Source organism: Tiliqua scincoides, chromosome 1 (assembly GCF_035046505.1).
Source record: "Tiliqua scincoides isolate rTilSci1 chromosome 1, rTilSci1.hap2, whole genome shotgun sequence".
Taxonomy (NCBI): domain Eukaryota; kingdom Metazoa; phylum Chordata; class Lepidosauria; order Squamata; family Scincidae; genus Tiliqua; species Tiliqua scincoides.
The window spans coordinates 53,290,679-53,303,872 of NC_089821.1; the positions used below are offsets into that span (position 1 = coordinate 53,290,679).

The 13,194-nt window shown below is 40.7% G+C and overlaps 1 protein-coding gene across 2 annotated transcripts in view; it reads left to right on the forward strand.

Annotated features, from left to right (window-relative positions):
- Positions 1-13,194, forward strand: part of GTF2H1 (general transcription factor IIH subunit 1) — a 33,430-nt gene that overhangs the window by 14,277 nt on the left and 5,959 nt on the right. For both annotated transcript variants that reach the window (XM_066609515.1, XM_066609516.1), the window contains 8 exons: positions 147-309; positions 3,384-3,477; positions 6,337-6,486; positions 7,887-7,966; positions 8,623-8,753; positions 10,989-11,076; positions 11,248-11,336; positions 12,399-12,516. In XM_066609515.1, coding sequence (XP_066465612.1) covers positions 147-309; positions 3,384-3,477; positions 6,337-6,486; positions 7,887-7,966; positions 8,623-8,753; positions 10,989-11,076; positions 11,248-11,336; positions 12,399-12,516 — 913 coding nt within the window. The remainder of the gene's footprint in view (positions 1-146; positions 310-3,383; positions 3,478-6,336; positions 6,487-7,886; positions 7,967-8,622; positions 8,754-10,988; positions 11,077-11,247; positions 11,337-12,398; positions 12,517-13,194) is intronic.

Below are 13,194 nucleotides of genomic sequence, written 5' to 3' on the forward strand. Positions count from 1 at the left end.
TCACTTGTACAATTCACTTGACTCCTAAAATGCTGTCGTTCCTGTTAGCTTCTTGAAACTTTTTCAGAAACTCCAGATTCTGGAATCTAGTAAATGTATGTTTTGTACTTAACATTTCTAAGCAATTTTAAATCGTTTCTTACCAGAATGCTGCAAGAAGATCCTGTCTTGTTTCAGCTTTACAAAGACCTTGTTGTGAGTCAGGTGATCAGTGCTGAGGATTTCTGGGCCAACCGCTTAAGTGTGTCTGCTGTGGATAATTCTGCAGCATCTAATAAGCAGGATGTGGGCATTTCTGCTGCTTTTTTGGTATGTACATTATTATTAAGTTACAAGTATGGTTTATGCAGAAATGTTTTCATTTTCACCTGGAATTTTATTGTATTATGTGGTAGAAGTGAAATTTAAACATGAACACAAAAGCCAGTGCTCTAAAATAACTTAGGGTACAATCCTAACAAGGTAAGGGTAATGCATCTCCGAGGTAAGGGAACAAACAATCCCCTACTTTGAGGAGGCCTCTCTGACTACCACCTAACTGCAGGATGCAGCACATGTTCCATTGACACAGCTATGTCAGTGCTGGAAAGTTGGTTAAGTTTGGGCCTTAGTGCAATAATTTTTTTGCCTCCTAAATTTAGTGAAATATTGGGGGGCTAACAGTCTTATCAAACATATTGACAATAGACATATGTTGCTTGATTGTGGTGCCTCCTTTACCCAGCCAAATTACAGAGACTGACTTGGATCCAAAGAGTTCCAATCACATGCCCATACAAAACATTTCCATATACAAAGTGAGACTCTCCTAATACCCATTTTCAGTCCTGCTTTCTCATGCTACATTGGAAGTCACTCCTTCAAATTGTGGAGCAAAGGGTGTGGAAGAATGGGCCCCAAGGGCACTGGAGCTCACATAGTTTTCTTTGTACATACATGAAATCCACCCACAGCTTTCAGGTCATCTTTTTTGCTCCCTGATTTTAATGAAATTCTTTAGAGATGCCTAATTGTTGATTCTACAACCAGATTCTTGTTTGAAGTCCTCTGTTTTTCATCAGAACTGCAGTGCTTAGAAGCTACACTATTAGACCAGGACACACATCATGTAGATGCCACATCAATTTAAAAGTAATCCACTCATTTTCAAAAAGCATTCATTGTTTTGCTCTCTTTTTAATGTTACAGAGCAGGTTATATTTAATAATAAAATGTACTATGTCTGTAATAAAGAGTATGTGACTTGCTGTTGGTTAAACAAGGAGTCTTTGTTAAGCCAGTCATACCATTGACTGGGTGTGCAACTTTGAATCCTCTTCCAACTTGCTGGGAGTTAGTTGAAAGAGAATCTCAGCAGTGCCAACCAAATTGGAAGATAGAAAAAAGAGCAAACTGCTGTGGGTCCAAATCTCTTCTTACCAAGATGGTAATCTTGGTGCTTACAAAACACCAACCCCCCTTCTCCTTTACTTACAAAGACTGCTCTGTGCAGCCTCCCCAATTCACACTTCCTCTCTTTGCATGGTGCAGTCCTTGTAAGTAGAGAGTGAGCTGGCTCCATGTTGCCTATTCCTCCCTATATGATCCATCATAAAAGAGGAGGAGGCATGGAGGCTGTACAACATAGTCTCTGTAAGTAAAGGAATATGCACTCACTTGTTCACTCAGCTGCTCGCCCTTCATGGGGGGGGGTGCATTCACACTCACCCACCCAGTGGCAGCAGTGGGTAGAGGGTTCAGGTGGCATGGGGCATACGCCACCCCTGGGGCTTCCACAGTCCAATAAACCAAACATGTTCCTAATCTAACCCATGAAGGTCTCAAGAGTCTGCACACTCCCTTCTCTGTTTATCTTCTCTACTCTGACACACCGCTTGAATATCAACTTTAGTTTGAGCAGCAGGTCTTTGTGTTGTCAAAATCCAGAATTGGTTTCTTTGCTTTGTGTGGGGTACTTCTCTTTGCTGTGGTTTATATATTTCAGTTAAACTAGGATATGAAACCTAGTTTCACATCCTGATTTAACTGTGTAAATAAAGTTAGGCAACAGCTCCCAGTTCTGATTAAACACAGTGATGCTGTTTGAAGCTAACTGAGGTGTCAGTGGTGTGCAAGCAGCAGAAGGTAAGGGAAGGAGAAAGCTTGTAGGATTTCAGGTCATATTTCTGACCTATTATTTTTCACTATTTAAAAGATGTATATCCCATCTCTCCCCTTTTGAACAAAGCTTCCTGGCAGTGTGAATATTTCAGTATAAAATAAAGTACAATCTATATAAAACACAATTAATATTACCACAACATAAGCAGCAGATAAACGTAACAGTAGGAAGTCATGGGGAAAGATGGTATAGAAAACCATAAAAGCAGCAATTCTAGGACAATGAGTGTTGTCCTGGAACTCAGAATGGAAATTAGAACTCGAACTGAAAACAGCAACAGGAACAAAGAACAAAGTAACCCATAACAAACTAAAACAAGTTGAAAGAAAAAGTCTGCCAAAAAGGAATGCAAAATTCTCAATCCCAAGGGGAGAAAGTTCTGTAAATTTGACACTGTCACAGAGGAGGTTCTAACTCTGGTTATTGTAAGCCTAGCTTCAGCCAGTGGCAGCACCCAGAGAAGGGCCCTCTCAGCTAACCTCAGGGGGCAGGCTACCTTGAACAAAAGAAGGCTGTCCCTTAAATTCCCTGTATCTGTATTTATTTAAATAAAGCTATGTACATTAACTTTTCATCTTAGTAATGCTTTGGTTATGTTTTGGGCTCTCTCTTCTGGTATGTAATGTCTTTAGGTATTGATTCAAAGTACCAAATACCATTAACTAACTGAGGTGTACCCTTTACCTGCATGGTGGTATGTCTTGGTCTACATAATGAAGAAGGGAGGGTATGCATTATGAATATATAATACATGTTGAGAATTGAGACTTGCACATGTAGGTACTGATGTGTGTAATATGTGGTTCTCATTCCTTCTGGTGAAGCCATTTCAGTGGACAGTGTCAATGGAAATTCTTTCTTATATATGATTTCAGTTTGTTCAGAGCCAAACCATGATTAGACATTTCTTTGGTGCATGAACAAGCAAGGTTTTTCTTTCGCTCAGGAGCAAGTTCTTCCTTAAATTTTAACAAAGATCCATTCCACCACCATTTCCTTCTGTGAGCCTAGTTTTCAAAGCAATCAATCTTGGGATCTGATTATGCAATGCTAGTTTATTAGAGAAAAATAAGATACAATTTTTAAAGCTTCCTGAGATTGTCAAAGAGCCTCAGTAAGCATGTGTTGAACAGATATTTTTGACATGTGCTGTTGACTCCACGTAAGCATAATTTGACAATCATTTTTTTAAAAAGCACTTCCAATATCTTTGTTTTTATAGGCTGATGTTCGACCTCAAACAGATGGATGCAATGGCCTGAGGTACAACTTAACTGCAGATATAATTGAATCTATATTTAGGACTTATCCTGCAGGTAAATTTTTCTTTTTAATATAGCATTTTATAAGCACAGCTGCAGCATGAGTCTATGCTTTGTCATTTTCTGCTCGGGTTACAGCTTTTAAATCATCTTGCATGCCTAGCGGTTTTTCCCTTGTCTCCATCTCTTCTCTTCCCACCCACCCAGCCCCACCCCAATTGTGTCACTGTCTAGATCAGGGGTGTCCAAAGTTTTTGGCAGGAGGGCCACATCATCTCTCTGACACTGTGTCGAGGGCCGGGGGGAAAAAGAATTAATTTACATTTGGAATTAGAATAAATTTACATATTTTTGCATAGATGAATATGTTAAAAATGAACTTATATGAATGAAGGAAGGTCTATAAAAGGCCTTGCACATAGCAAGGCTGGCCTTTCCTTTGCCGCCGCTACTGCATCACAGATGTGAAACAGCAAGCAGTGGAGGGAGACCTCATCCCACAGCTCACATGAGAGGTCAAACAGTTGCCCTCACGCTGAGAGCAGTTGTGTTGGGTCAGTGCGGGCTCCAGCAAGTCTCCAGAGGCTCTCTGAGGGCCGCATTGGGAGTCCTCAAGGGCCGCAAGTGGCCCCAGGGCTGGGGTTTGGGCACCCCTGGTCTAGATCAAGGGTGTCAAATTCATTTCATATAGTGGGCTGAAAGCTAGAAGTAATGTCGTTAAGCAGGTGATGATCAGAAAAAAGCACTTTGTTTCTCACCTCGGTACTCATTAACTGCAAATAACAGAAGAGAAAATGTGCAAATCTTGATTCTATTTTCAAGATAGAGCCCAGTTATCTTGCAGGCTGTCACTTCTGCCAGGGCATCACTTCACAGCTCAACAGCTGAGAGATCCTCTGCAAAATGATGTCTCAAGAAGTGGCACAGCCAAAAGGTGGCCTACGTGATAACTAGGCTTTCCCAGCTCCTGGGTGGCATCTTCCTTCTCCCTTTCCCTCTCTCTCTCTCCTCTTGGTCTGCCCCTTCCTGTGTACTTTCTGAGACCTTTTTCTGTCTCTCCCACCATCTTGGCAGAAATAGTACTGCTGAAAGGGTGGCACTGGGACAGCCCAATTATTGCACGGGCCACCCTTTCAGCAGTGCAGCTTTTGCCAAGGCGCCGCTTTACAGCTCAGCAACTGAGAACAGCTGATGATAGTACTGGAAGAGCCCAGTCACATGGACCAGATAAAGATCTTCTGCAGGCTGTTCCTATCCTCTGTGTATTATGCTTTAAGACCTTCAAAGCAAGGATCTGTCTTTCTCTCTTTGCAAATTGGCATGCACGCTGATGGTACTATATAAATGAAATAAAACAGCATTTCTCAAACTGGGGTTGGAACCACTGGGTGAGTCGTGAGTCAATTTCAGGTGGGTCACGTAGCACCTAGCTCAGCCACCATTGAAAATATAGAGCTGCTGGGCAGGGCAGGCTCCTGGTGGGAGCGAGGTATGGTGCTTTGCCCTGAATAGGTGGGAAGTTGGGATGCTGGAAAGGGGGGAGGACTGTGTGATTGGATCCACATCTGCATTCTGCTTTGACTCCTGAGCTAGAATGCTTGATTTCTGAGCAATGCAAAATAACAGCATGAGCGCACTGTGTAATAGAAACTTTGGCTGATTGCAGGTTTAGCTTGAAACCTAAAAAAGGGGTCCCAGTGCTAAAATGTTTGTGAACCACTGAAATAAATGTTACATTAAGGTTGTCATGCAACTTGTTCTAAGGCTGTTAGATATGAACTGGTTTACTTTAAAGTTATAATGACTTTTCTTTGTGAAAAATCTGCATCTCTGTGATCCTTAATCCATGATTACCTGGTGAGAGGACATGGTAACTCTATCTGAATAACCCTACAAGCAAAAGATGTGATCTTAAATTAAAGATTGAAACTGACACTCCCTAGACTGAGTTGGGGCACCTGAATTATGCAGTCTACTTCTGCCCTACTCTATTTATCAGGGAAGAAATAAATCAAATGGGCATAAATTAGCTTTTTTTCTTCCTTATACTTCTGTCTCTTCTCTCTCCTTATTTTTCAACTGGGAAGAGGCTCAGAAAGACAGGAAGGGATGGTGGCAGAGTGGTACATGGGGAGAGTTTCAGTTGAGAAGTGGCTCAGAAAGTGAGCCAGAGGCATATGCAAGCATTAGATGGGTTTTGCCTCTTCACCTTCTACCTTAGCCATTTCAAATGGCAGGTGAAGGAAAGAGGCTTCAGTTATTTCAGGCTGTTTTCTTGGTTGTTTGAGGATAGAATTGCACCCCCTCCCCATTACAAGTAGTACATACCTTATAAGCCTAGTTAGCAAATAACTTTTATCCATAACCTGTAACGGTCACTAGTAATATCACACTTGAGAACATTGCTAAAGGCCTAATTAGCAGTCACCTTCTCCTAATTTCATTATATTTCTCTGTTTTAAATTTGTATTCCACAGGGATCCATGGAGCCTTGGGAAACTCACATCCTATAGAATAACAAACACAATATAAAATCACTATGTGTTTAAAAACATACAAACACGTTATAGTACGATCCAGTGATTCCCAAATGTTAGGATGGGATCACAAGTTGTACTGTAGAACTTTGCTTTTGCATCACTGTGGCCAACGGTGAATGGTAGAAACGAAGTGAGGGGACAGAGTGCATTAGCTGGTTAATCTGGAGTGGTTTGTCTGGTCAGGGATTAAGCAAGTTTTGAACAAAGATAACATCCTGTTGGTGTGGCCTGAAGCCACTGCGTGTGTTTTTTTTACATTCATTAGTACTCAATATTAGTGTTGTTTTTTTAGTATGTTGACATGCAATATTGAATTTGAAATTGTAATATAGTTTGTAAGTCTTCATTATGTTTACAATTATCATGTTTACAGTAAAAATGAAATATGCAGAAAACGTTCCCCACAATATGACAGAAAAAGAATTCTGGACCCGATTCTTCCAGTCTCATTATTTCCATAGGGACAGATTGAACACAGGATCAAAAGACCTTTTTGCAGAATGTGCCAAAATGGATGAAAAGGGTATGTTCTTGTTTAATTTAGATATAGACATCAAGTCAAAATATAAGTTGTTTGCTTTTATTTGAAATTTAATTTTAATCTAATGAGACAAATCATTGTGAGACATCAGCACTGCACAAATATGTCAAAACTTTTTGTGATATTCTTCTGACTTTTATTGAACTGGCAAGAGAACCTATTTATTTCTTCTTATATATCTCCTGCCTTTTCTGTGCTGGAGCTAATGCTCAGGGCGGCTTTCAAGTCAAGAACTAAAAATATGCAATATATGAACAATAACTAAAACAATAACTAAAATCATAAGGGCAATAACGTAATTGGAGGAAGGCAACTATTTATAACCAAATCACTGCTATAGGGGACAGATAACGACACATCACCCATATGCAAGACAGAACAAAAATGAGTCCTCACAGAAGACCAGAAGGGAGGGGAAAGTTCCCCCAGCAGGGAATTCCATAGTTGTAGCACAACTACAGAGAAGGCTTGTCCCCGTGCCACTATCCCTCTAACTTGGGATAAAGATGTCACTTGAAGGAGAGCCCCTTTGAATGACCCAGAGAACAGGCTGGAATGTATGGGAGAAAGCAATCCCTGGATAACCTGGACTCAAACCATGAAGGGCTTGCATATACAAGCAAGAGACAAATAGGCAACCAGTGCAGTCGCTTATAGCCAGTTCTTATGAGTTGTGCACTGACAGGTCATAGGACCAAGCTAAACATTTTTGGCCCAAGGACAACTAATAAACATTCATGCTGGCACTACAATCCAATTCCAGTTGTAGTATTGAGAGTACAGCCCCCCCCCCCGTATCTGCAGGGGATCCATTCCAAGCACCCCCTGCAGATTCAGAAACTGCAAATATGGGAGATCCCTATAAATGCAATGCTCCGTGCCCCTCCACCCATTACCTTTGCTTTTCATCATTAACAAGCAATCATGTTTCTTCCTTTTACAGATGGTACAAGACGAATACCACAATGAGGCAGGTAGTCTGCATGCTAGGGGAACACAGTCAGGTTAACAGGAAGCAGGAACTGTTGCTTTCTTCTTGTAGTGTCATTAAAAGCAAGAAACATGCCTGCTTGTTAATGAAGAAAATAGAAGGTAATGGGGGTGCAAAGAACTATAGATAACTGTCACCATGCTCCCAGATTTTTGCACCTAGTCACGAACTTACATGATGGGGAGACAGTTGCAGTCTCAGTACTATCATTTCACCCTTGGGGCTCCTTAGAGCAGTGACTATCCATGGAGGTTTGAAATCAGATGGGTATCTTATGATTGCTCTACCTTATATGCCAAACTTAGGATTTTATATATAGGCTGAAATACCTGTCTCAAGATGACATACAGCCATCAGCATTTAACACTGGGAATTGTTTTTCTTTTCATAGGGTTAAAAACAATGGTGTCTCAAGGGGTAAAAAATCCTTTATTAGATTTAACAGCATTGGAAGATAAATCATTGGATGAAGTAAGTATACAGTATTTGAAATTATACAATGTATAATCTAAAGAGGGGGAGGATGTAGATCCCAATTCACTGGTGAATCATCTAGTGTTGAGTTCGTTGGAAAGAAGAAAAGCATGCATGCAAGAGTGAAACTAGCGTACTTCTGCTATGAGCTACACAAGTCTTTCTATTTTGCAGAAGTAGCTAATACTCACATTTCCTATTGTCTTATTTAAAAATGGTGATAATCCTCTGCAAACTAATACCATTGGTACACTTTCAAAACTGAGTACTTGCCATTGAACAAACAATTGGGGCAGTAATGATACAGTACTTCCCTAGGAAAGCCTGAATTAATTCTGTGCACCTGGAGAGGGAGTAAGATCATAAGCTTGGGCCTTGGTTTCCCAATAGACATTTGATGGTTTGTTTTGTGTTATGTGAAGCTTATTTTCTTAAAATGGCATCAATCTGATCAAATTGACACAGCAGAATTAATAATCGGAACAGACATTGGTATACTGCAGCCATGGTACAAGCTGTAAACTATATGGTAAAGCCAGTAGTTTTACCATATTGTAAATGGTAAAATAGTTTTGCTCTTTGGAGTGACATCAGATTTTTCTCTGTCATGAAACACAGAATGGTGCCTCATTTGTACATTTTACACTTTTCAGGGTTATGGAGTTGCCTTGGCACCTTCTACATCTAACTCTACTAAATCAATAAAGGAGAATAGTAATGCTGCCATTATAAAACGTTTTAACCATCACAGTGCCATGGTTCTTGCAGCTGGGCTCAGAAAACAGTAAGTTTCAGAATGAAGCAAGAGGGAGATCTTAACAAGGCCTGCGGATGTACACAGATTCTCTGGATGATGAGACCTGTTGCTTGATTTCTCAATCCTTGCCAGGTGTTGCTATTATGATCAGCCCTTCCCCCCCCCCCCGCAGGTACTGCCAAAAGTCTTAAAGGCAGCTGTAATTCCTTCCTCCTGGACAATCCCTCCCTAGATCCAATGGTTTTGGATAATTTTTGACCTGCAATCCAGCCTCCCTTTTTTGGGCAAAGTGATTCAGCAGGTGGCAACTTCTTGGCTTCAGGGAATTTTGGAAGAAATTGATTATTTGGACTCCTTTCAATCCAGTTTCAAGCTAGGCTTCAAGACAGCGATGAAGCATGTCCTTGTTGGTCATGATGAACCTCTCAACTGCTTTTTACAGCATCAACCATGTTGTCCTTCTGAACCACCTGACTGGGTTGAGGCTTGGAGGCACTGTTTTTGCAGTGGTTCCACTCTTTCCTGGCAGATCTGACCCTGATGGTGAGACGGAGGGATAACTGTTTGGCACCTAGTCACTGACTTGTGGGATGCTGCAAGGATCCATTCTTTCCACTGTAAAACATCTAAATCAGGGGTCTCCAAACCCCAGCCGGGGGCCAGATGCGGCCCACGACAAGCCTCTATCTGGCCCGCAGCCAGCCCCTTGTCCCCTGAAAGCCCCTGGCCCACTCAGCTGTACATGACCAGAGCTGTGCTCTGGTTGTGTGTGGAGGGTGTTCTGAGGGCCAGAAAGGTTGAATGAATTACCCCATTCATTCATTTATTCGCTCATCTAAATTCCATCTCTAATTTATTTATTTAAATTTTTTTCCGACTCTCAACACCATGCCAGATATTTGATACGGCCCTCTGGCCAAAAAGTTTGGAGACCCTGATCTAAATCACTCATTCCCACCTGAAAATTGGTCCACAAGTTCTTGGGGGAAAACATTGCCTTTGATCACTTCCACTACGTTGAGCAAGCACTCTCCTATTGACTACCAGAGAGAGCAGAGAACTGGCACTGAAATTTTGGCTGTGGCAATGGTGGTCTGTTCTCCACTCTTTCTGGTAGTCTGTTGGGGAGCACTCACTCAGGAACCAGCAACAAAAGCAGCAACCCACGAATCTCCTCTATTAATAAATCTCTAAATTCTTTTCCAATTATTACAAATTTAATTGTATTTTTTGTGTGCAGGGGGCAGGGGTTATATGTGGTCCAACTTTTGTCACAGTGGTCTGCAGACTCCTAAAGGTTGGGAGCCACTGATCTACATGAACCACTAGGGGGATCATCCAGGGATTGGAGTCATCAGTAGGCAGCTTGAGTAAGGGCTAATATACTGAAATTAAATCTGAACAAGACAGAGATCCTCCTGACCCGGAAGACCGTATTAGATCCTCATCTTGCTCTGAATGGATTAGCACTCCCTTTGAAAGAGCCAATGTGCAGGCTAAGGGGGTGGCAGCAAGGTGCAGGGCCTTCTTTATTGTGGCATCACTTCTATGAAATGAGCTTCCAGAAGATTTGAGGAGAGCCCCCCTTTTTATATGGCTTCCAGCAGGGCTTAAAAGCAGATTTATTCTGATTAGCCTTTGAGAAGGGATGATTTTCTGGTTAATCTTTTTAAGTCATTGCTTACATGTTCTGTTTTATTTAGCGCTGCTCATATTGTTTTATCAGGTGGTTTTTATCTTGCTGCTGCGGGATGCTTTAATCCACTTGTAAGGTATTGGTGCCAGCCAGTTTTATTATCGCCTGCATAGTTTACATCCTTAGTATTTTGCACTGTATTTTGTGATTATGTATTGTATTGGTAAACTGCTTTGAGCCCTGGACAAAGTGGGATAAAAGTTTTTTTAAGTAAAAATAAATACATGAGAATTATAGGGCTGGAAGGGAACCTGTTAGCCATCTAGCTGACTTTAAGGCCTAGTTCTTTTAATCCAACAGAGTGGACCACAGGAGCACCAAACCCACATTGCCTTTCGAGTTCATGCACAAATTGGTATCATATGAGGCATTAGAGATTAAAACTTTCCTTTGTTGCCTTCTCCCCACCTATGTGTATACAGAAGTGCTGTCCAATTGTGCCTTGGGGTGGGGGCACATGATGCTGGCTGGTATTCAGTGTGCAGACCTGAAAAATGTAATTTTGTTATGAAAATAAAGCATGTGTTTTCAGAGAAACTAATATAGTACAAAATTCATGATTTCAGAGAAGCACAAAATGATCATTACAGTGAGAACAACAGTATAGATGGAAATTCCAGGGATTCAGATTTCTTTCAGCCACCAGTAAAAAAGGTAAGATTCCCCAAATACTGTAACTTCTAAAGGAACAGTAAACAAATTCTAAAGCACATTCTGGAAATCTTTGAAGATATGTATTTGCCGCTATGTTTTGCCTAATAAAAGAATGCAAGTTATACTTTTTGTGTAGCATTCCCAGAGTACTGATTATGTCTTGTCTTGCAGGTAAAGCTGCAAGAGTCCATTGAATATGAAGATTTAGAAAATAACAACAGCATTAAAACTATTGCACTAAACCTAAAGAAATCAGATAGGTATGTTCTGTAAGCAGAATAAAATGTTTGGTTCTTTTAGCACAGCAGGCCAATGGTTGCTTATATCCATTCCATGTCCAATAAAATACAACCAAAGATCTGATTTTACTTTGGGTATCATCAGTTTTGATGAGCGATGTGTGCTGCTGTTTTGAATGGAAGGAGAATTTTGCTCATGGAGGAGGTCCTTGTGTGGGTGGGACTCTCCTTAAGTTCTTAGAAGGGGATGCTATTTTTTCACATGTATCCTCTCCTTTTTCTGATGATTTTTTAGTTTTTCTTAAACACATTGGTCAGAATTCAGCCATGTCATACACCTAAAGTACTTTTGCACATGTGCAAGCTCATTGCCATCTTATCTGTAACACCTTGTACTGAGAGTGCTGCTCCACAGGATTGCTAACCTTCAAGAGAAGTTGTTTGTAGGGGGCAGAAAAGAGTGAGGGACTTAGAAAGACCCCCACTGCATACACAAAAGGCTACTCAAAGTCCTCTGGATCCCTACCTTTGTGCACATGCATCGTTTTAAGCCTAAACCTAAACTTGAGGTATACATATTTTGGACCTGATTCTCTGTGGAACAGGGTCATAATGTCAGAGTTGAAATATAGCGCAAGTGGAAATAATTATGAGATCTATAGGCTTAAACTTTATGCTGGCGCTCTTCCTTGAGAGCAGCATTAAACTGGTAGGATTATTGAGTGGTATCCCAACTAGCACTTCCACCATCAGAGTTCCTTCTACAAATGGAAGCTTCTCCATGAGTAAGAGGAACATTCTGCTTGCCCCAGGGGTTCCTTGCACTCCAGTGGCAGAAGTGCTCAAGAATACCACCCCCTGCATGCAGGTTCTCATGCATCTCACTTAAGTACCTTGCTGAGGAGGAATATACTTTTGTTTGTAGTGCTTGGAAAATAGTATGTGTCTTTTTAAAAATCTGGAACAGGAAGTTGACTCTGTTAATCATAGGGTGCTAGCAAGAAGTGCTGAAGCCTGAAAAGCAAGCAGTCTTTAAACACTGAGAACTGCGTTCTTATTTTTGAATTATTTTCCTATTCACAGGTATTATCATGGTCCAACACCAATTCAGTCACAGCAATATGCAACTAGCCAGGATATTATTAATTCTTTGCATAGTATTAGACAAGAAATGGAAGCTTATGTACCCAAACTAACTCAGGTAGGTTAAGTGCTTTCCTTTGCCCAAGAAAATTAAAGCACTCAAATTAGAGTTTGAGTGCCCATGTGTGTGGAAGACTTCCTGTACTGTCGATGCTGTTTACCTGCATGTTTAATCTTGTGGAATGAATTGTCTATTCCTTCTTTTTTGTCCCTATTTTGAAATGTTTTCATAATTTTAAATAGGCATATAATATCCATTGAAAATTTAACTTTAAAAAACCCTACTGGTCTTGGTTTGTGCAATCAAAACACCTGTTTTGGAGCACTATAATTTTACAAATTACATAATCGCCATGATGAGAGAACCATTCTCACAAGTGGCATATCTGTGTTATTGCTGTGACCAATCCCAATACACTCCTAGGGTATTTGCATGAGGACCAGTGTTAGTGTAAATTGTCCACACAACCTGAACAGAAAGATCTTTGTTTCTAAGATAAGCTCAGAAATCTGATGTAGAGAATCTAATGTTGTGGATTATCCACAGAAACTACACAGTACTGTCATTAGATGGTTTTTAGGGGAGAGGTGATAATGTTTAGGTTCTCAGTCACATAGATTGCAGTGGTATGTGTAGAGAAGGCAGGTTCTTGGTGATTAAAAAAACCATACCAATTTGATGTATAATTGCCCACTACAGTAATGAGTTACTTTATTTACACTGCAACAGTTATTC